The 20790-nt window shown below is 50.5% G+C and overlaps 5 protein-coding genes across 6 annotated transcripts; 2 read left to right on the plus strand and 3 right to left on the minus strand.

Annotated features, from left to right (window-relative positions):
• Positions 1-6547: 6547 nt before the first annotated feature.
• On the minus strand, positions 6548-8332 carry LDX57_009153 (sugar porter family MFS transporter; the record flags this gene model as incomplete). Its single annotated transcript, XM_046090872.1, has 4 exons — positions 6548-6856; positions 6914-7264; positions 7318-8106; positions 8168-8332. The coding sequence occupies 4 exons, from the start codon at positions 8330-8332 to the stop codon at positions 6548-6550; spliced, it is 1614 nt and encodes a 537-aa protein (XP_045946847.1).
• A 3734-nt stretch (positions 8333-12066) lies between these two features.
• LDX57_009154 (beta-glucosidase) lies at positions 12067-14804 on the plus strand. 2 transcript variants are annotated; one of them, XM_046090873.1, is made up of 3 exons: positions 12067-12328; positions 12377-12701; positions 12759-14804. In XM_046090873.1, exons 1-3 carry the CDS (start codon positions 12214-12216, stop codon positions 14710-14712), a joined length of 2394 nt encoding a protein of 797 aa, XP_045946848.1. In that variant the 5' UTR covers positions 12067-12213; the 3' UTR covers positions 14713-14804. The 2 variants fall into 2 exon arrangements, with proteins under 2 accessions (XP_045946848.1, XP_045946849.1); XM_046090874.1 differs by lacking the exon at positions 12067-12328 and having other exon boundaries at positions 12394-14804.
• Positions 14805-15512: 708 nt separating this feature from the next.
• LDX57_009155 (alpha/beta hydrolase) lies at positions 15513-17394 on the plus strand (the record flags this gene model as incomplete). Its single annotated transcript, XM_046090875.1, has 4 exons — positions 15513-15856; positions 15903-15944; positions 15993-17091; positions 17161-17394. The coding sequence occupies 4 exons, from the start codon at positions 15513-15515 to the stop codon at positions 17338-17340; spliced, it is 1665 nt and encodes a 554-aa protein (XP_045946850.1). The 3' UTR covers positions 17341-17394.
• A 695-nt stretch (positions 17395-18089) lies between these two features.
• On the minus strand, positions 18090-18452 carry LDX57_009156 (uncharacterized protein; the record flags this gene model as incomplete). Its single annotated transcript, XM_046090876.1, has 1 exon — positions 18090-18452. One exon carries the CDS (start codon positions 18450-18452, stop codon positions 18090-18092), a length of 363 nt encoding a protein of 120 aa, XP_045946851.1.
• Positions 18453-19563: 1111 nt separating this feature from the next.
• On the minus strand, positions 19564-20115 carry LDX57_009157 (uncharacterized protein; the record flags this gene model as incomplete). The annotated part of the gene is made up of 1 exon (XM_046090877.1): positions 19564-20115. One exon carries the CDS (start codon positions 20113-20115, stop codon positions 19564-19566), a length of 552 nt encoding a protein of 183 aa, XP_045946852.1.
• Between the last annotated feature and the right edge of the window lie 675 nt (positions 20116-20790).

Raw genomic sequence — 20790 nt, forward strand, 5'->3', positions numbered from 1 at the left:
GGCTTGAAGCTCTATACCTTTTCCTCGATGAAAAGCTGGATTTGATTTGACGAGCCAAGTCGGTCTATTATGCATTACTTCAAGGTCTCCGTTTCAAGACGGATTCAAGATGAAGAATGCTGTGGGCTGCTGTATTCTTCCGAGACTCTACGCATGGTCAAGAGATGAAATATCCCACACTACTGTGATAAGCAACGTTAACAGCCTACAGCTACAGAGTCTTGTCAACGCCGGTCCATGGATTCTGAAGCAAAAACGTAAACCCCAGAAAGATGGTTTAGGGACAGTAAAACATTTGCTAAGGAAAAGGGTTGCAACTGGAATGACCTTCTGTAAAAGGTATGTGTCAAGTACTTCCTTTTGCTACCGTTTTACTAACAGCCCAAAGAACCCCAAACGTAGGCAAGAGAAAGCTCTGACACAAGCCTGCAAGCCAAGGGAAATCGACCCAAAGAGTTTCGTTGATTCAGGCAGCTCGATCGTGGCCTACAATGGTAGCCGAGTTACTGTGGTCATGCCTTTTTCTACCAGTTTTGACACGATACAAAGACATCAACATGTTCTCTCAAGGGGCGAGAAGCCAGGGTCATCTACGAGGGAGTGATAGAGCCCTAAGAATCAAGAAAGCTCTATCTCCACCTCCAATACTTGAGGAGACCCAAAACCTTCACCTGCAGAACATTCCAGTACAGACAGAAATGACGACCTGTTGATTTCAACCAAGCTTGGGAGCAAGATACTGGCCCCTTTACTGTCATTTGAAGACAATCTGTCTTTGAGCCAGAAGTGTGACAGACTAGATCAATCATTGAGTCACACGTAGTGTGGTCGTCTTTCGAAGCGCAAATAGTCGCCTGCACTACGCAAAGCACAACGCCGAGCGTGATCAAATCTTGGTTTACTACGCTCGAAGTCTGTACCTAGTACCCAGAGGCACGGAATCGTTGTTTCAAGAGCTACAATAATTAGCGCCGCGACACCGAGGGTTGCCCAGATAGTCTTCCGTACTATGCATACGGGCAGGCTAACAGAACAACATGGGATGAACCAGCCCATGTCAGCCATTTCAAAGCCTTGATTTCGTAGGGTCTGCTTATAGAGTAAGTATACTGACCCGCTTCCACAAGTCTGATTTGATCTAACCTTTTCTTTCTAGAAATATGACAGTCCACGAATGCCAACCAAGTAGCGGTTGGACACGTCATAAAGTGTGGAGTCGGTGAGAGCATTCGGCTTTTCCAAGAAAGTGCGGAGTGGTGGCTCACGAAATGCCAAACAACAAAACGGCGACTGCCTACCTGAGGATATCGAGAAACAAAATCTTAGATGATGATGCTGACCAGAACCTGGTCGCTGTGGACGAGTTTACTCGGCGGATTGGCCTGGGCATTGAGCAGCGCAGAATAGATTTCTAACACATTGATACCAACCGATACCTACTGGGCAGCACCTTTCGATTCCCCTAATAATTGGGGAAGTCAATACGCTTCAATTAAGCCAAAGATCTTGCCAGAAGTGGTGCACCAAGCTCAACTTGCATGGGTTAAGGACCATTTACATCGTTTCGAGCAAAACAGCGCGGATGACTGCACCCGCAGGAAGTGGTTCTGGAATTTTGACATTCAGTTGATGTCTCGTGCATCCTGTCAAGACAGCGAGGAAAGAAACGCCGAACCGTAAACGGCCGATCCAATTACATAAGGTAGCTGATGATCACTAGTTACATGGACATCTACCAGTGCAAAGCTTGGCGGTCTTATTGATGGAACCGCCTAAAGGGGGGTTTTGGCCCAGATAACTCCGGCATCAAGTGTTTCACAAGACGACTTATCTCGCCCTTCAGATAAGACAGTTTAGAAGACTCTCCCACTATTCCCTGTGTTTCTCAGAAGGCCAATTGCCATCTGAAATTGCAAAAGACGACATAAACGCAAACGGAAACATACAGACTATATGGAGAGGGCAGTCGGAAGAACTGGTTATACAAGGATGGATGATCAGTCCTATCAAAAATGGCCACACATCGGGGTGTACATCAATGGCAAACTAATCTCCATTACCCCACAAGCGAAATGGCAAGCTCAGCATTTTTGGGATAAAGACAAACCGACAAGCGAATATGTCTTTCTCGTGCCTGCTTGCGTCTTCGTGATTTGCGTGGTCTAACCGATCTCAACCTTGGGTATAAGACCAAATCGATCATCAGTTACTAACTTTCCAACGATCTTAGATGAGACCATCGATCGAGTGAACTATCTTTTGCTGCCGGTTGACTGGCTCTGCCATCGATTGGGCCGTGGTTGTGTCGCGGTCGTGTCATTGTGCCCTTGTGATTCATCGTGCCCTCGCACTGCAGAAGACCAACGAGGAGATGGAAGTTCAATCAGATGCCACTGCAGAAAGAAAGAGTATAGCGCCTCAGAAAACCTGTCAAAGCTCAAAATGAACAGGATGATCCTTGGGCATGCGTCGGAATCAAGCAGATAGCTCTTGGGTGACGCAGAGAGGATCCCTGTCGATGCAAAAAGAAGAGGTCAAACAAGGACAGAAGGAAGAAAGCGACGTGACTACTCCAGGACATCAAATCGAAGGCAATAACCCGGTTTTGTTCGCTGCAGCTCGAAACTCCTCTCTACGGACTGGGATGTTGAAATAGGCAATGACTACGCCCGTCCAGTCAAAGGCGCTGCTTCCAGGCGCCTGCTTCGATTTCCTGAGAGCAATGCGAGTTCGCCCGAAAGAACAGAATGATGAGGCGTATGGCTCTGTCAGGCGAGCAAGTTGGGCCATAGTCATGGATTTGAGCGAAGGCCAAATCAGAATGAAGGAGCCTGAATAAGCCCGTCGGGTTATGGAACGTTTCCACGGAGTTGACCGGGGTATTTTTTCACATTTTATTATGGCGAACACCCAAAGACCAATGGCTCGTGCCAATGTCCTTTCAAAGCAAGCGCAGCCTGGTTCTACGGAACAGCTGAACTTCCCCAGATGAGTGTGCAACCGGAGCCCGTCATTCATGGAAATAGGCCACCATGGTTACTGGGTTAGGATCGACTCCCGAACTCATAGATCAATGGGACGCACAGCCCAGTCGCACAGAAACACACTTCAAGAGCACAGCAGTGCGTTCGCGTGTCCGTCTAACCCGTGTTTTTAAGACTTTCTGTTTGCCAAGCCCCCGCCCCCGCGAGTTCTCTTTTTTTTTTTTTTTTTCGAAAAAAAAAAAAAAGTTTGTTGTCTCCTCGGCCACCGCGAGTCCCGCGCCCTCCTCGCCCCTCTCGGAGTTGTCGGCCCTCGGGGCCACTCCATCCCCCCCGCCTGGCTTCGTGCTGCCCTCCGCGGAGGAGGATGGGGTAAGTCTCTCTCCTATTTGGATTTCGCGGGATTTTTGGCTGACATGGTTTAGGCCTCCTCCGCGGAGGAGGACGCTCCTCCCGCGGCCCCCGCCCCCGCTGCCGCCGCCGTCGCGCCTCCCGGCCCGCTTCGTGCTGGCTCGGGGCCGTCGGTTCCGCCTCAACCATGTCTGGGCTTGCCCCGCGGTTCCCGCCCCGATTATCGCAGGACCCCCTCCCGCTCCGGTCATTTGCCGCGTTTTTGCACTTATGGTAACGTTGGTCTGTCTACGCAAACGGCCCTGTCCACCGTCGCTACGGAACAATTGAATCTACTTCTAGTCCGAGAACTGATATAAACCAATCAATCTCAACCACAAGTTTGGCACTGGCCCTTCTGAGCTGATGTTTTCACCTGCTACTTAGGTGCTAACTCCAATTTGGCTCAGAAGGACGGCCCCTACTCGAAGGAACCCGATAAATCATACTTCCCCGTGCGAAAGATCCCAGGTCGCGATTCAAAGCGACCCACCCTGGTTGTTGAAGTCGGCTACAGCAAAAGACTCAATTAAGGAAGGGTCAACAGCCGTTGGTAGCTCGATCGCGTCCAACATCAAGCGACTTCACAATTTAATAGAAAAATGAGAAGATGGGCCTCCCATACACGGCTACAATTTCTGAGTCTAAAAACAACACTCCCCACAAAAAACGGCAGCTGTTACTATTATCCTTGAAAATAATTAGTATATCGTCACAGGAACACCACTTGACCTGTCCATTGATGATATCGTGATACTTATTGTGTCTGACATTTTTCGCCCGATCCGAATCGCAGCTAACGATTTCCAACTGTTACTTCACGATTTCCTAGGCCATGAGGATGACATGTGAGACGAGAGCAACCTGTTACTTAGTACAAACTGGCAGATGTTGTAAGGAAGCTGTCAGACCGTCGGAAGCACCCTTCGACAGAAGCTCCTACTTGATGGCAATGGCTGAGATAGGACATGAAGTCTTGCATCCTGACTTCAAGGAAACGTTCAATACCCGTCTCAGCTTTTAAAAGAACTAACGTACGACCTCAATTTGACGTACGGTAGTCGAAAAGCAAAAACTGTTGTCCATTATAGACGAATGAGCAAGAGTTTGCACGAGCTGGGTATTCACATTTACACACTCGCAGAACGGAATCAAAAGCGATGCATATTTCGGGACCATTAGGGACGGCTCAGCCTAAGTTCTGGACGCATGGCTCACTCCACAGTCAAATGGAAGAATCTTATAACGTTTGTTCCATTTTCCCTGACTCTCGCCTCCATTAAGAAATGCAAAACGTGGCGTGGCAGCCTGGAAGGCAAAGGAAGAGATGAAGAGAAAGCCGGGCCGTCTCGAAGCTAGTCTGTGAAGTGCGCATAGAAGTCACCGCAATGAGTCACCTATTGCTGGAACCTGGATTGTCATAAAATAGCCAGGTACATCTCGAAAATGTCACTAGAAGGACCAGACTGGCCTAAATGTTCCATCAAAGAACCAAGTCCTACATCTGCTGATCATTTCCAATCGTTCAGCAACCAGATTGCGGACTCATCAATCAACGCTTAACAACCTGAAGCAACCTCATAGAAAGGTACAAAGATACAGCCAAACTGCACTCCCCAATAGACTTCAAGAAGGGGGGGTAGAGATTTCAATGACGAAGAGCCATCCATGACACATCACATTCCATAATGTTGAACGCGTCAGAAGGGGCCATCTGGAAGCTTTCAACATGGAGTTCAAGTATTATGGAGTCTAAGAAGAACGCAAGCTTTTCCATTACTCGCCGAATTCTGGTTTTTGTCCGTTTATCACAAGATAATTCCGGCGAAAAAGGCAATGGACAGATATTCTCAGGTACTGTCGAGAGGATCAAATCTTTTTGCAACTATGGTTTCCATGAGCTCAGATCACGGAAGCAAACCCACAGAACACAAGAGCTGCGGCTTCCTCGTCAGGAGTTAAAGAGATACGAGGAAAATGGTCCGAACTAGTCCATGTGCTCCTGGCTCTACTGGCTCGCTATGAGCAGCCCAAGGAACCGATATGTTAAGTACGAAGCGAAGAGGGAGATCGATGAGGAAGTCCAAGGAGAAGTGTCCTGATCATGGAAACGGCCTAACAACCCAAAGAATCCGGATCCGGAGTTTCCAGCTCTTCATCTCCATTTTTTAGTGCGACGAGGATAACTCATGGTGCTATCGGTGCCTTCTAACATCGGAGAATACATCCTTCTTGGAGATACAAGACCGACCAAAGGAGATTAGCATGTGCTCCTTGTTGCTTTCAGAACCATCCATACGCGACAATACGTGTTTTGAAGCAGAACGACAGAACGCAGAAGCATTATGGCTTCTATAATTGTTCTCGGCGTCGAGTGGCAGAGTCGGTTGAAGAACTCGATATGCTTCACCGCTATGTTATGCCAGTTCCTCACATTTCGAGTCATTTGTGTACCGATGCGCCATATTCTATGGTAAGACGGGTCTAAGTTGAATACTGCAGGCCTATAACTGGCAAATGCATTGGGCTATGGAGCGTTGACCATGCCTCCGGTACATGGTGTTTGACCAAGTCCGTGCCCATCCTCGAGGGCATATCGCGAGAATTACGAATCTTCAACTCGCGCGAGCTCTTTCAAAGCATTACCTTTCTCACTTTCTTCACGGTCACCCCCATTCGCTTCTTCCGGCCTCTTTCTTTTCTGTTTTTTTCGCAAAAATCAGGCAGTCGAATGTTTTGTTTAATGCAGCAGACCGAAGACGTTTATAGCCCTGGACCGTGATGAAAAGCCTAGACCCTTCCCTTCCCAATGAGCCTCTCTAAGACGTCTCTAGACTCAGGGACTGCTCCGAATTGGTCAGGTTTCTTTGTACTATACAGAACGTGAGAAGGAGGTGATATAGCGCATTTTACTTTAAATTTCACCAAAAGGTGTGGAGATGGAGCAGAAAGTAGTAGTTAGTTAGCATTAAAATATTATGACATCAGGCATGAACATAAAACGTTCCGTTCCTCGCAGTTTAAATCCATTCCATTCCATCGCCCACGGGTATCCATCCATCCAACCAGCAGTGCTTGAAGCAAATAAACAGCAACAAATAAAACCCACCCAGCCAAGTCGATCCAGAAGAACAAAGTATCTGAAACGCTGAAAGGCTTCATATCGTGAAATCGATCTAAACGTTGGAGTCAAGACCAGCCACCTCGCTGTGCTGGACGATTCCCGCCTTAGCGGCGACGTCCTTGTCGGTGAGACCCATCTCCGCGGCGAAAGTGCCGTGGGGCTTCCACTTGGACGACGTCCGCGGGGTGGTCTCCTCCATCATCTTGTCGACCTGCTCCAGAGTGAGACCCTTGGTCTCGGGGATGAGGAAGTAGGTGTACACGAAGGCGCACGCGCAGAGCGAACCCCAGATGAAGAAGACCTTGGCCTTGAGGTCGCCCTTGTCCTTGTCAACCATGTAGGGGGTGATGACTGCGATGATCTATTGCGTTTCACGTTAGTAAGGGAGAAGAGAGATGAGATTGACAGGGAGGCTTACGCAGTTCCATAGCCAGTTAGATGCGGTCGAGAGAGCAACGCCACGAGAACGGATAGGCAGGGGGTAGATCTCTCCGATAACGACCCACGCTCCCGGTCCCCAGGTAGAGGCGAAGAAGAAGATGTAGATACAGATGAAGGAGATCTCGGCGCTGACGGTATGCTTGTTGCCTCCGTCCACGGTACCGATGATGGCGACGATGAACTGGCAGATAACCATGCCAAGAGCACCCCAGAGGAGCAAGGTGCGGCGACCGAGCTTCTCCATGGTGTAGAACGAGATGGGGGTGGAGAAGACGTTGACGATGGTGGTGATCATGCTGATCAGGAAGGGATCACTGATGGTGCCAAGCTATAGGATTGTTAGGTTGTGCGATGATGATAGACAGAACCAGAGGGTCATACCGATTGGAAGAACGTAGTTCCAAAGTAGAAGACAAAGTTCACACCGGTCCACTGCTGCATCATTTGAAGCGAGGTACCCAGCACGGTACGGCGGAGGTTGCTGTTCGGCGAGAAGAGGCTGCCCTTGAAGCAGCTCATCCAGGTGGTGAAGTATCCACCTTGAGGCATGGCCTGCATCTCGTATTCGTTGTTGGCAACAATCTCAGCGAGCTCCTGCTTGATGTAATCCGAGTCATGGGGCTGGTCTCGCACGCGGGCAAGCACATGCGCGGCCTTCTCGAGTTGGTTCTTGCGAACATAGTAACGCGGAGATTCCGGGAGGATGAACAACCCGATGGCAAGGATCAAAGCCCACAGCATCTGAAGACCAATGGGAATGCGATAGGATCCGGAGTCCGTGCGGTCCTGAGTACCGTAGTCGACGCAGGAGGCCAGCATCAGACCGATGGTGATACAGAACTGGTAGCCCGAGACGATGGCACCACGGACCTTGCGGGGAGCAATCTCGGACATGTACAGAATGATGATGGCGGAGACGAAACCGACACCGAAACCGGCAATGAGACGACCGACAACCAGCAGTGCGACGGAGGTTGAGGCAGTCTGCAGGACGACACCGACGATGAAGATACCACAGCCAGTGATGATGGTTGTCCGTCGACCAAACCAATCGGCAAGATCACCAGCAATGAGAGCACCAAAGAATGTACCGGCCGAGAGGATAGATGTGATAAGTGACTTTTTCCAGGAAGGGATGACGAACGAGTCCTCAGGCGTGGAGTTGTAGTCCTATAAAACGTGACAGGTCAGCCGACAATCCACGACAAGATCGTGCGTCGAAAGTGCTTACCAGTCCCTCAAACTCCTCAATGAAGTACCTCATACCCATGACACCGTTGATATAACCCGAGTCATAACCGAAGAAGATACCACCGAATGCCGCAAAGGCACACATGAGGTAGGTCTTGAAGGTGACGGGTGCCTCGACACGCGAGACATCGAGCGCGTCCGCCATGGTGACAGCTATGTCTTGTCGGAGAAGATAGAAGTAAAAAGTTCCTCCGCCAAGAAGTCAAGAACAGATTCACGGACGAACCGCTGTCGGCTTGTGGGCAAGATAAATGAAGACGAGAAAAGTAATAGGGGTCTCGGAGATCTGGGAGGGGATGCAGCTGGTTTTATAATCTGGAGAGCTGGGACGGACAACCCAGTCTGTCGGCTCAGGGCCGGGGCCGGGGAAGTTCGCCCACGGGGATTGACCAGCTGCATCTGACCCGGCACCCAAAGAGAATTGGCCCCATATGGGTTGACATTTTCATGGCCAAACGGCCTGAGAAAATTTAGTTGTCATACTCGAGGCATCTGGGGGAAAAACGACTAGACTCGGAAGAAGTATAGAACGAAACCGACAGTGCCCCGCTAGACCCGATCAGGATTGGCCAGAAGGGGTCGCACCGGGACTGGAGCGAATGAGACGACGGTCTAGGTAGCATTGGGGAAGACGTCAAAGAAGTCACTGGGTCCGGGGATGGTGGGAAATCCCGTTACGGCCTGGGGTTCCATTGTACAACCAGCTGCTCGTCGAAAATTTCTCTCTTGCTCAGTCTCTCAGTCAGGTCTAACGCAGACGGGCCGGCCATGTGCTCTCGGACCACGCTATACCCAGAGAGGCTGGTGTGGCATCAGGTCCAGCCGGGTGATTGGACAGCAGTGGGTGGCGGCAGCAAACACCGGGCATCTGGCCAAACAGACGCTCGGGTCTAGGCCGGGCGAGCCATCGGCTTTGCTGGAAATCTGGGATTAGCCCAACCAGACTAACCCCGACTGGGACAACGGCCGAGGGACGGGAAGTGTCATTGGTCCGTGCCAGCAGGGGTCGGAAATTCCAGCCTACCACGTGCCTTTTCCCCGTGTAATCTGCATGGTCCGGTCTAACCCGATCCAGCCTGTCTCTGTGATGGCCTCCAGTCGCCTTTCCTGTCAGGCCACCCCTTTTCCCATGGACGGCTCTAGAAGGTGCGACCTGGAGAGATTCCTGGTCTCCAAGTTGGACAAATTCTGGGGCAAAACATCCATCCTTTGTTGGAGCAGGAGCGAATAGGCAATTCGTTTGCATATTCCATTTCTCAACAATCCAGGACATGGAAAGATGACAGGCCTCAAGCAGTCAGCAGAATGTAACCCTCATTTCAGATTTCAGCTTCTTCCCTCCCAGAGCCAAGTACGCCCATCCAGACGCCACTACAACAATAAGCGTTGACGGTTGCACCGAATCCTGCGCCCTCAGTCTAGGACCAACTCGGCGCTCTTCTCGACGCCCGTGTGTCTGAGACATTATTCGCTCCGTGGCCCCTGTTTGATTTTTTTTTTATCAGTTTCTACATCTATTTCTTCATGTCGGATGTTGTTATTTCCGGACGGAGGCGAGAATCGGATCTCTCCGAGGCACACCCTAATCCTATCAGTCACGATGCCGATCGATCTCAGCTTCCATTGCACGTCAAACTCAATTGAAACATGTTGTCGCACATCTCCTCAGTGCCACCACCGTCCAACCTTTCAACAATAATAGTCAAGAAGGTGGTGCGGGCTGAAATACGCCAAGTCCCTTGGCATACGCCGGCGCACATGGACCGTACGGTGGTGGTATCGATATCGACTCGACTCGTTGCTGATACTACGCTCGGGGAACTCTGACCGGGATGAGGGCATGGAATACTCTCCTGGACCCGAGCACCATTATCCATTTCTGCTCACTTATTGGGTCTGGGGGATGGCGGCGCTGGATGGGTCGGCATGTCCTTGAACTATTCCCAGTCCTCTCCAAACCTGTGGTCGGTCCAGTCCCACAATACAAGGTTTGCACCTCGCTTACCCTTACTTAGTCTACTCCGGGGTCAGAGTACGAAGGTGTCACGGAGGGCAGGATTGGGACGCGGGGATCCCCAGAATCACGCTGCGGTTCCGACCCGGTGAGACGTTTTGAGTTAGCAGAACTCGGGATTGCGGTCGGATAACGGAGTTCACAATCAATAGACGACAACAATTTGCCCCTCGCCATCACTCGTGAACGGGTTGGCCGAGGTCAGTTTGCGGGGTGGCCACAGTAACATGTCCTATTCCTTGTCCGAAGGTACTCTTGAACTAGTACCAGTACTAGTCGCTCAGCGTTCAGTCAAACCACTGGCTCGAGGTTCTGTCGGGCATCGACGCCGCCGCTCGGGATGCGATAGAGGCTCGTGCCACGTCGGAGAATAAGGCGCGTGTTCCATTCGCTCACTTGTCCGTGCCTAGTGAATCAGCATTCCAGTAATCTCCGCTCCCCGTATCGAGTTGAATGCTGCGTCTGACCTCCCTGCCCGGCTTCTCGGCTCTACGCGATTGGGCTGCATTCCTAGTCGCGGAATTACCGACCTTCCCAGCTTGATTGGTTGGGATTACGCGATCTTGACTCGGGAAGTCTGCTCGTTTGCCTATGCACATAAGCATTGTGGTGTCTTGGAATGGGCGCAAGCGTTCGACACGAACAAACTGCTGTCTTGACGTCTTGTGGCTTGATGAGCTGTCCCAAATGATGGTTTCCTAGTATCAAGTAGCTTGCAGTATAGGTTGCCAGTGATATGACACATGGCAAAGACAGCGGATGACTCCCGTAGCCATCAGTGGGAAGCCGCGTGCGCAGTCACAGGGCCTTTGAACGGGTCCGAGTTTAAAGCCGGTAGTCTGTACCTAGCGTACGCATCATTATTCATGCTGATGAGTTTCTATGAATTGTATATTGTCTGCCTTGATATGAAGAAAGCTGTTCGCACAACCCAGTTCTGCTTCCACACGCCCTTCGAGCAAAAGTCGGGTGCGGGGACTACATCTCCACTAGTTGAATGGTCCAAATGCTGAGAAACATGGCATTTCCACTATGCAACGATACACACAACGTGTGCTACGATTGCCATTTATGTCTAGCCGGAAGAATGCGAGCGAGTCATATGGCCTCAGTGGACGTGTAGGGCGCCCAAAATGCGGGGTAAAAGGTGGAGGCGGCAGGAATCAAGTGGTTGAACGTTGAACGCGTGTGGGGATGGTATCACATCGCACGGCGTCACTGTGACCAATCCAAATCCTCCAGTATCATCGAGTCGATAGTGGCTCGACTCAGACACCCCCGTTGCATTGCCAAAACAATCCTTTCGGATGGCGGAGACACGGGATACACTCGGCAGAGATTCGGACAAAAACTAATCCTACCGGAGCGAACGAGGCCTTTGGAACGATCGATATACAAATCCACCATTAATCGATCAAGGTACGTTGCTCATCCCTAAAGGCTGTCGCTGATCTGTTTCGTACTCGTATTATCTTCTCAAGTCAGTTAAGCTGATGTTCTGAACACTAGCCAAGCCGGGTTCAATCAGCCCATCTACCCTGTTTAGACTTGATGGCATGAGCTTCCTGGAGTGACAAAGTCGTCCGTCCGGGGTAACTTACGCCGAAGCTCCAGCATTTTTCAGTTCTTATGTCGATTATTATATGGACAAACTCGGTTCCAAGCATGAAGATCCCCGCAACCGTTGACTAGCAGGTATTACATTGAAGTCGTATTCGTATTGAATTCCTGCTATCCGACTAGGTCTTCCAGATTATACACGTCTGTCGTTACTTTCATTGGTGGGCGTTGTTTGATCAGTATCTCGGCGGAGAGAGGGGTGAAGGACGATCAACATGATGCACCTTCCAAGCATCACTGAATCTGTCCTATGTGACCATTTCCCCTCGAAGTTCGTCACAGCTACAGTGGGGTGAGGAGATGAGATGCGATCGACCGCATGGCTATAAAAGCCATCGTTGCCTACTCTCAGATACAAGGGTCATGACCTAGCTTCCCAGGTGAGTTTCAAAATGGGGGTCATCAAACAGACAATTGCTCTATTTACTCTACTGTCCAAAGTTGTTGCTAGCCCTGCCCAACTGGTTTCCAGCGTATCTAATATCCCCTCAACACCTTCTTACCTAAGTAAGTTCAGTTCACCTCGGAAGCGTGCTTTACTGACAACCAGTACAGCTCCCGCGATTGACACGGCAAAATGGAATGCCGCAACCGAGCAAGCAAACGCTATCATAGAGAGAATGAACTTGACTGAAAAATCCATCATGATCACCGGGAACCTAGGCGTTGGCTGCATCGGCAATGTGAGATCCATTGAGCGGATTGGTTTCACTGGAATGTGTCTACTCGATGGCCCGACTGCAGTGCACACAGGCGATCTAGCAAGTGTGTTTCCCGCTGGCATAACAACCGCAGCGTCATGGGACAAGGACTTCTTCTATCAGCGGGGATTTGCACTAGGGACGGAATTTCGAGGCAAGGGTGCTAATGTCTTCTTGGGGTATGTTATAGTCTCCAGCAGATTAGTACTAACGGTCTGACTGATATTTCTTGATAGGCCCGTTGCTGGTCCCCTGGGACGGACTCCTCTGGGCGGACGAAATTGGGAAGGCTTCTCGCCGGACCCGTACCTCACTGGCATCGCCATGGATCTCACCATCCGCGGAAATCAAGATGCAGGCGTGCAGGTATCTGCGAAACACTATGTCGGCAATGAGCAGGAAACCCAGCGTTCCAATTCTGTGCATGATGGGACCCCAGTAGAGGGGATATCATCCAACATTGACGACAGGGCCATGCATGAACTGTATGTCTGGCCATTTGCTCATGCTGTTCGAGCTGGGGCAGCATCGGTCATGTGCAGCTACAACCGGTTGAACTTCACATATGCATGCGAGAACTCGCGAGCCCTGAATGAGATCTTGAAACAGGAGCTGGGTTTTGAGGGCTACGTTGTCTCGGACTGGTTTGCTACTCATTCTGGGGCCAAAGCGATTACGGCCGGATTGGACATGAACATGCCCGGCCCGATTGACCAGACGGACTTCAGTCGATCCTACTTTGGGGACAATGTTACTGCTGCTGTAAAAGATGGCAGTGTCTCGGAATCACGCCTGAACGATATGGTCCGTCGGATCTTGACACCGTACTTCTACCTCGGTCAGGATAAGGACTACCCATCTGTCGATCCATCCACTTCGGCAGTGATGGCCAAGACATATAACGCATATTGGCCAATAAATCCACAGGGAAGAGATGTTCGAGGCGATCATGCGAGATTTATCCGTCAAAAGGCCGCCGAGGCTACCGTTCTCCTGAAGAATACCAACTCTATCCTACCGCTCAAAGCGCCCGTACCATCGGTGATCGGGGTCTTTGGAAATGATGCAGCAGACCTCACGCAAGGGCTCGTGTACGACGGGCCCCAAAGCGAAAATCCAGACTTCGGGTATGACATCGGCACGTTGGTGATTGGCGGCGGTTCAGGAGGCGGTCGAAACAGTTACATAGTCAGTCCTTTGGAAGCGATCAAAGCTCGCGCCAGAGAAAATAACTTTCGGGTGCAATATATCCTCGATAATGCCGTCCTCGCGAGAAATGACTTCTCGGGCATATACCCAACGCCAGACGTCTGTCTCGTGTTCTTGAAGACGTGGGCTAGAGAGGGGGTTGATCGTCTCTCATTCGAAGCCGATTATAATTCCACCGAAGTGGTGAACAACGTCGCAGGTCAATGCAACCAGACCGTTGTTATCACGCATTCCGGCGGGATCAACACCATGCCTTGGGCTAATAATCCCAACGTCACTGCGATCCTGGCGGCGCATTACCCAGGCCAAGAGACAGGTAATAGCATCGCTGATGTCATATTCGGGGACGTGAATCCATCAGGAAGACTCCCGTACACTATCGCCAAGAAGGGGGAAGATTATAATACTGGACTCCTCAACCTGACTGGCCCTTCGCGGACGGATTCCTCTGCTTGGAAAGTCGACTTCGAAGAGGGACTGTTCATCGACTATCGGTACTTCGAGGAGAAGGATATCGAGCCGCGTTATGAATTCGGATACGGTCTGAGCTACACTACCTTTGCCTTGTCAAAGAAAGCCTCGTTATCCACAAAGAAGCTCAATATTCCCCAACTTCCACCAAAGTCGACTCACAGTGCACCTGGTGGAAACCCCGCGTTATGGAAAGAGGTGATCGGCGCAACTACATCGGTCAAGAACACGGGCTCTATCTCCGGAGCGACGGTCGTCCAACTGTATCTTGCCTTCCCACAAGAATCAGTTCCTACCGGAACACCTAAGCGGGTCTTGCGAGGGTTCGAGAAAGTGTCCTTGCGTGCGGGAGAGAGCAAGGTGGTTCGCTTCCCGCTCACTCGCCGCGATCTTAGTTATTGGGATGTGGTTGCTCAGGAATGGAGGGTACCCAGAGGCGAGTTTACCGTTCATATTGGATTTAGCTCGAGGGATTTGCCGCAGGAGGTTGGGTTTCAGGTTGCTGGATGAGGTTGATTTCCAGGATCATGACACCGGGTTAGGTTAGCCTTTTGTCATCTGAACGTACTAAAGAACCCTGGTTACATGTCCATTTAGTGGAGGGGGGAAGTTCACTTTGGGATTGACAATTGAAGCCTTATACCGACGTAAATAAACGCGGACTAGAACCTGGCCCTACTTCGAGAATATATCATTTCCCCCTGAGAATCCTTGCGCTTCCATCAAACGCCACAGACCCCATCAAATAGTCCCTTCAGTATAATAGGCACAAAAGCAATAATACATGCTAACGTCAGACAACATAAGATACCTCATCCCAGGACATGCCATGTGGTCATGATCGGCCTGAGGCTGCCGCGCTGCATCAGCCACTAAACCCGGTTAGGCCACATGTGCCGCTCAAAGCCAAAAATAAAGACCCAGTCAGTTCGATGCATCTGAGTGATCGGCAACATGGCCAAGCCTTGCCACCTCGCGAGGCCATTTACTTGTCAGAATTGAGATTGAAAAGGATTGTGCAGCTCGTATTGGATGCGGAGATGATGCAAAGTCGAAACTCTGGAGAGGGCAGCGCTGGGGATCCCGTGCGCCGCGTGTTTCCGGATCGGGCGTTAGCGTGGTTAATCCCTGTTGGGTTTTGCCGTTTGGGTGGAAATGATAGCATTGGATCTACGCTGGGCATCATCAACAGTCTGACGAGGCTGAGTCGATTGGAATGAATGCACCCAGACAGATATAAAGACCCCTATGGTTAAATGATGAAGGTAAGCGATGTCCTAATATCTTCAGACTACATTCGTTAAGTCAACATGTTATACATTAGCACCGCTCTATTACTGTTGTCCTACAGCCTCGTGGGGGCTTTACCTCACAATGAAAGATCCAACCATGAACAGACTTCCTTGAACTGGGCACCTTGTGATCTCGATTTTCCCAAAGCAACAGAAGAGTTGATTACAACGCCGATCGACTGCGCGAAACTCGAGGTGCCGTTGGACTATACGAATCCTGACTCTGGGAAGACAATTGAACTGCAACTGGTGAGGGTCAACGCGACAAAACAACCGACTAAGGGTAGTATTATTTTTAATCCGGGTGGGCCTGGGAGCTCGGGCGTGGAGGAAGTGGCAACCAAGGGCCCTTTGTACAGAGAGTAAGCTTGGTGTCGATTCTTCGCCAACAGAGCTAACGGGACCCAGGGTCTTTGGTGGACATTACAACGTGATTGGTTTCGATCCTCGGTGAGTCTGGATGTCTACACTATCGGCACAGTCGCTGACCAAAGACAGTGGTACCGGAAAGACACTCCCATTTGCCTGTGACTTCGACACTGCAAAGGCAAACAACACGAAGCAGCCTCGTGGGTTCATTAATACAACCCTACCACAAGCCGACCTCTGGGGTCTGCTGAACTTCAAAGCATGGGGTGACGGCGGCTGGTTCGCCGACGCCTGCTACGAGAGCCAAAAAGAAACAGGCCGATACCTGAGCACAACCTTCACAGCACGCGACTTGCTCCGTATCGTCGACGCTCTCAACGAAGACGGTAAACTGCGCTTCTGGGGCCGTTCTTACAGCACCACCCTGGGACAGACGTTCGCAGCCATGTTCCCCGATCGGATCGGCCGTATGCTTCTTGACAGCGTGCAGGACGCTCGAGACTACCACAGCGGCCAATGGCTAGACGCTACCCGGGGAACACACATCCCCTTGCTTAACTTCTTCACGGAGTGCATCCGAGGCGGACCGTCCCTTTGCCCGTTCGCCAACTTCTCCGGCCCGAAAACAACACCAGAGGACCTGATGACCGAAATCAGCAACGTCTTCCAAGAACTCGTCGATAACCCCGTCTACCTCCACGAGGACTACCACTCCCCGTTCCTACAACCCTGGTGGAGACCAGGCCCGCGTCCGTTACTCCCCGAACTCAAATACTACTTCTTCAACTACCTCTACCAACCCGCCTCCTTCCCGCTCCTCGTCTACACCGCATCCGCCGCGCTCGCTCGCAACTGGACGAGTTGGACATCCCCGACGCCCGAGATCCCCACTCCGCCGAAATACAACGAGGGAGCGCAGGCATTCCACGGCATCGCGTGCTCAGAGATAACTATCCGCGCGAAATCTCCCAACGACCTATACTCGCTTGTCCAGGCGGAGTTGGAAGCTGGCGACTTCTCCGACGCGTTCATGCCTCAGCTCTGGCCGTGCTATCAATGGAAGATAGACGCAGTCGAGCGGTTCCAGGGAGACTTCAGGAACATCAATACAAGTTATCCAGTTATGTTTGTTAATGGGGCATATGATCCCATCACGCCGCTGAGCGGGGCTTGGAGAGCGGCGTCTGCGTTTAAGGATAGTCGGTTGTTGGTTCATAAGGGACATGGAGTAAGTACACTTCCTCATTTCTTAATTCCATTCCAAATAATAATGAAGACGCTAATGGAATCTCTCCAGCATGGTGTTATGAACCACCCTTCGGAGTGCACGATCAAAGCTATTGGGGATTACTTTGCCAACGGGACGCTGCCTGAGCAAGGGACCGTCTGTGATCCTATTCAACCAGCTTATAAGCTTTGGGAGGATGCGCAGAAGACGCTGGAGGAGCAGTTAGCGAATGCAAATATTACTATCTAACCAGAGGAATAAAGTTTTGGTCCGGTGGTCAGGGGTTAAATTGTTGATATAGATTGTTTTCGATATTTCGTTTCATTCATGTTATAATGTATAGCTGTTCTTAGAATTAGTGTAGGACTGTTAATAAGCAAGCACGTATTTGAGTGAATTCTTGTATTATCAGTAGGACATTTGAGATATGCACGAACCCCTGGTGACGTGCGTGCTGAGAGTGCTACCAATGCCAAGACAACAGCCCTAAGTCCAAAGATCGTATCATACTCAAAACTCAATGTCCTGATTACAACGGCGTTTCTTCTAATATCTCAACGTACGAAAGATTGATGTTTACAGTTGAATATAGGTACGAGTAAGCTTACAAGAAGAAGTCATTTAGGAAATTGGGAACGTTATCTATTTCTGGTAACTGGGAAGATACTAACTTGTCGGTTCCCAAACCCATGTTTGCATAAATCGACAAACAAACAACAGGACATCTCAAGTCAACTTGCGTACTGGGTTAGAACCACTCGAGGACTCAAGTCCAGCATAAAGCACAAGTATGGCAAGAGATCTGTCCACAAGAAAACAACATACCGTGGGTAGCGGAATCACCAAGTGAAACCAGGTGGAAAGTGAAAGGCCACAATCCTGCAAATCATACCACAGTCGCTCAGATATAGACAGAAGAACCAATCTCCAACCAACCTTCCTGTCAAAATCTGCAGCGAAGCAGAATGTCATGACCCCCCTTCCTTCCTTCCCCCACCTCACCTCCACTGATCCCGTCCCGTATACCGCAACATCAACTGCCTAGTCTTCCGAGTCAACTCATTATGAATAAATCTCTGCTGCTCACGATTATCAAGAGGCAAGCCACGAATGCAACCCGTCTGGATCAACTGCCCATCATACTGGCCCTGCGGCAGATTCGGATCGTTGGGATAGTACAGGGAATAGCTTCCATACACGGCCGCGGTGTGGATTCGATCGTAGAGCTCGCCCCGCGAGAGAGTTCCCTGGCCATTCCAGCCCCGGGAGTCGATGGCGAAGTAGGCGTAGGCGGGGCGCTTGGGGCCCCCGGCGCTGCTGGAGCGTCTGCTACCGCTGCCGCTGGGACCGTATCGGTACATGGTGAGGGTCGGTTGTGTTTTGTTTGGGAAGTGGGAGGATTGGAGAGGTGAAGAATTCTCTGGAGGAGGTTTAGAGGCTATGAGGATGGTGGTGGATGGGGAGAGAGAAGAGATGATTGGTAGGGGGTTTAAGGGTATACTTAAGTGGGATATGCTGGTCTAGGCTTTGTAGAATAGCTGGATATTTCATGACTCTGGATGAGGATCTGTAAGTTGTGCGTCTGAGTAGAAGTATGGTTCCATGGTATTCATGGCGAGTATCGCCGGATCAGGGCACGGAATTTAGGACCTTGATGAGAGTTGCCGGTAAGTGAGCAGTTTGGCCAGTGTGTGTGCGCACAATTACCCAACGTCATGTTCTTCACGGACATTTCAACTACGGCGCTGAGGGCACTTGGCGGAAGTCTTCGAGAATGTCCATGGCCCATCGGAGTTAGAGCGGAGGGGGAAGTCTCGTCGGTTTTGGGCGAGGGAATTGGCAACTCCCAGGACTAAGCAATACGTTGATGAATATCATTCCCATGTAGACCCTTTTTTCGTGTGACCGCAGGATATGTAGGCGCTCGTTTGCTTGTGTAAGATATTGCAGAGATCAACAGGGTACCTCACTTTATTCTCTTAACGTCATCCCCATTGGCAGATTCGGGAGATTGAGTACTGTTCAATGAGCCAGGATCCCATGCATATGTCCTATGATCAAGTTTGATATTTGGGGTGGAAGTTACAAGATGCCAAGGATATAAAATCTAGCTACATAGTTCATCAATACACGTAGAAAAGTAATATTAATCTAATATGCTAAGCTACGATAATAGCTGTCTAGTCGCACATACATGGAGAGCAAGGAGGTGCACACTGAATAAAGTAAGGACATGATTGATACAGAGACTTGGCTGCTGATTTAGATTTACAAATTAATATTTCGATCTAATGCAGAAGAAGAGGCAATCAATAGGCGTAACTTTTAATGTATTGAAAATACATCGTAGGAAATACAGACGGGGTATCCAAACGATTCAAGCGATCCAACTCCTCCACAAATCTCGAAACAACATTTGATAAATAAGATCTGCAAGTAACAAAGGCCTTTCATCTCGACATACGAAACCAGTCACCACTGAGAATGCCCACGCGATCCCCCAGACCCCCCCGATCGATGAGATCCTCTTTGCCACCCCGGCGGCCCCGGATGCGCATGCGGCGAACCCTGATACGACCCCCTGGGCGACTCATAAGGCCCTGACGACGGCGAATACCCCTGCCGATATCTATCCTGGCGACGTCTCTGGTCCCTGCCCTCCTCCGCTCGATTTCGTCGCGATGTCTGAAGGGCATCTTCACCCAGGACATAGTACCGCAGTTTCTCCATCACGGTGTCGATCGCGACCCGGGTACGTGCTCCGGCTGGGGTTCTGCCGCTGATTTTGACGGAGACGATCTCGTTCCTGGTGTGGCCGGGGGAGTCTGGTGGCCAGTAGAGGCGATAGCGTCCGGCTTGGACGAGGCCCATGCATGCGTGCCAGTAGTCTCGGGCATTGCGGTAGTCGGATTCGCGGATGGAGAATTCGAAGAGGGCTTCGATTGCGTGGGAGGAGGAGGTTCCTCGGCTTGATTCGAATTGGCCGTTCTCGTAGGGATGGAAAACGGGCGGATATCTTCTCATTGTGGGGAGATGTTGTACGAAGGGGAGTTTGGAAGATTCTTGATGCTGTATAGGGAAATTGAAACTTTGGTGGGAGGGATATCTAGTTGGAATGGTCTGAGGACCGTTTGATACTGTTTCTTTTGGGATCTGGAAGTTTTTCTTTTCTTTTCTGACGAACAAATGTAAGGATGATGACGGGGTGAGGACATCTTCAAGACTAATTGTACGGCAATTTTGTAGGCCTCTTTATGTGAGGGCAAAGATTCTGAGACGCTATCTCTGGCAAATCTCATCAATGCTGCGTGGAGAGGTTCCGTGATGAACGGCGAGGGTGGAAACTGTGAACTCCTGCAAGTTGACCCTCGCGGTACCTTCCAGCCATTAGGCTGATCATTGCAACTGCCTTACCGGAGACGGATTTCTAGAACTCTTGTGCTGGGACTCCTCCATTACAGGCCGCAATATTCTGTCTCTGAATGGCCTCGACTCTCCTTCTGGTACCTGTTCTACAGATATTGCCCGTTGACGGAGAGGGGGTGGGTTGGGCATTACAGCTAGGAAAGTAACCCGAAGACAATGAATTGTTCAGGTTCAATGCGTCATATGACATTGGTCTTGAACTTAATGGAGACAATATAACCAGGTTCCTTTTCTACCATAAGCTGGACTAAACGGTGGGATATGACCTGCCGG

Source organism: Aspergillus melleus (assembly GCF_016097325.1).
Source record: "Aspergillus melleus strain CBS 546.65 chromosome Unknown contig5, whole genome shotgun sequence".
NCBI lineage: Eukaryota > Fungi > Ascomycota > Eurotiomycetes > Eurotiales > Aspergillaceae > Aspergillus > Aspergillus melleus.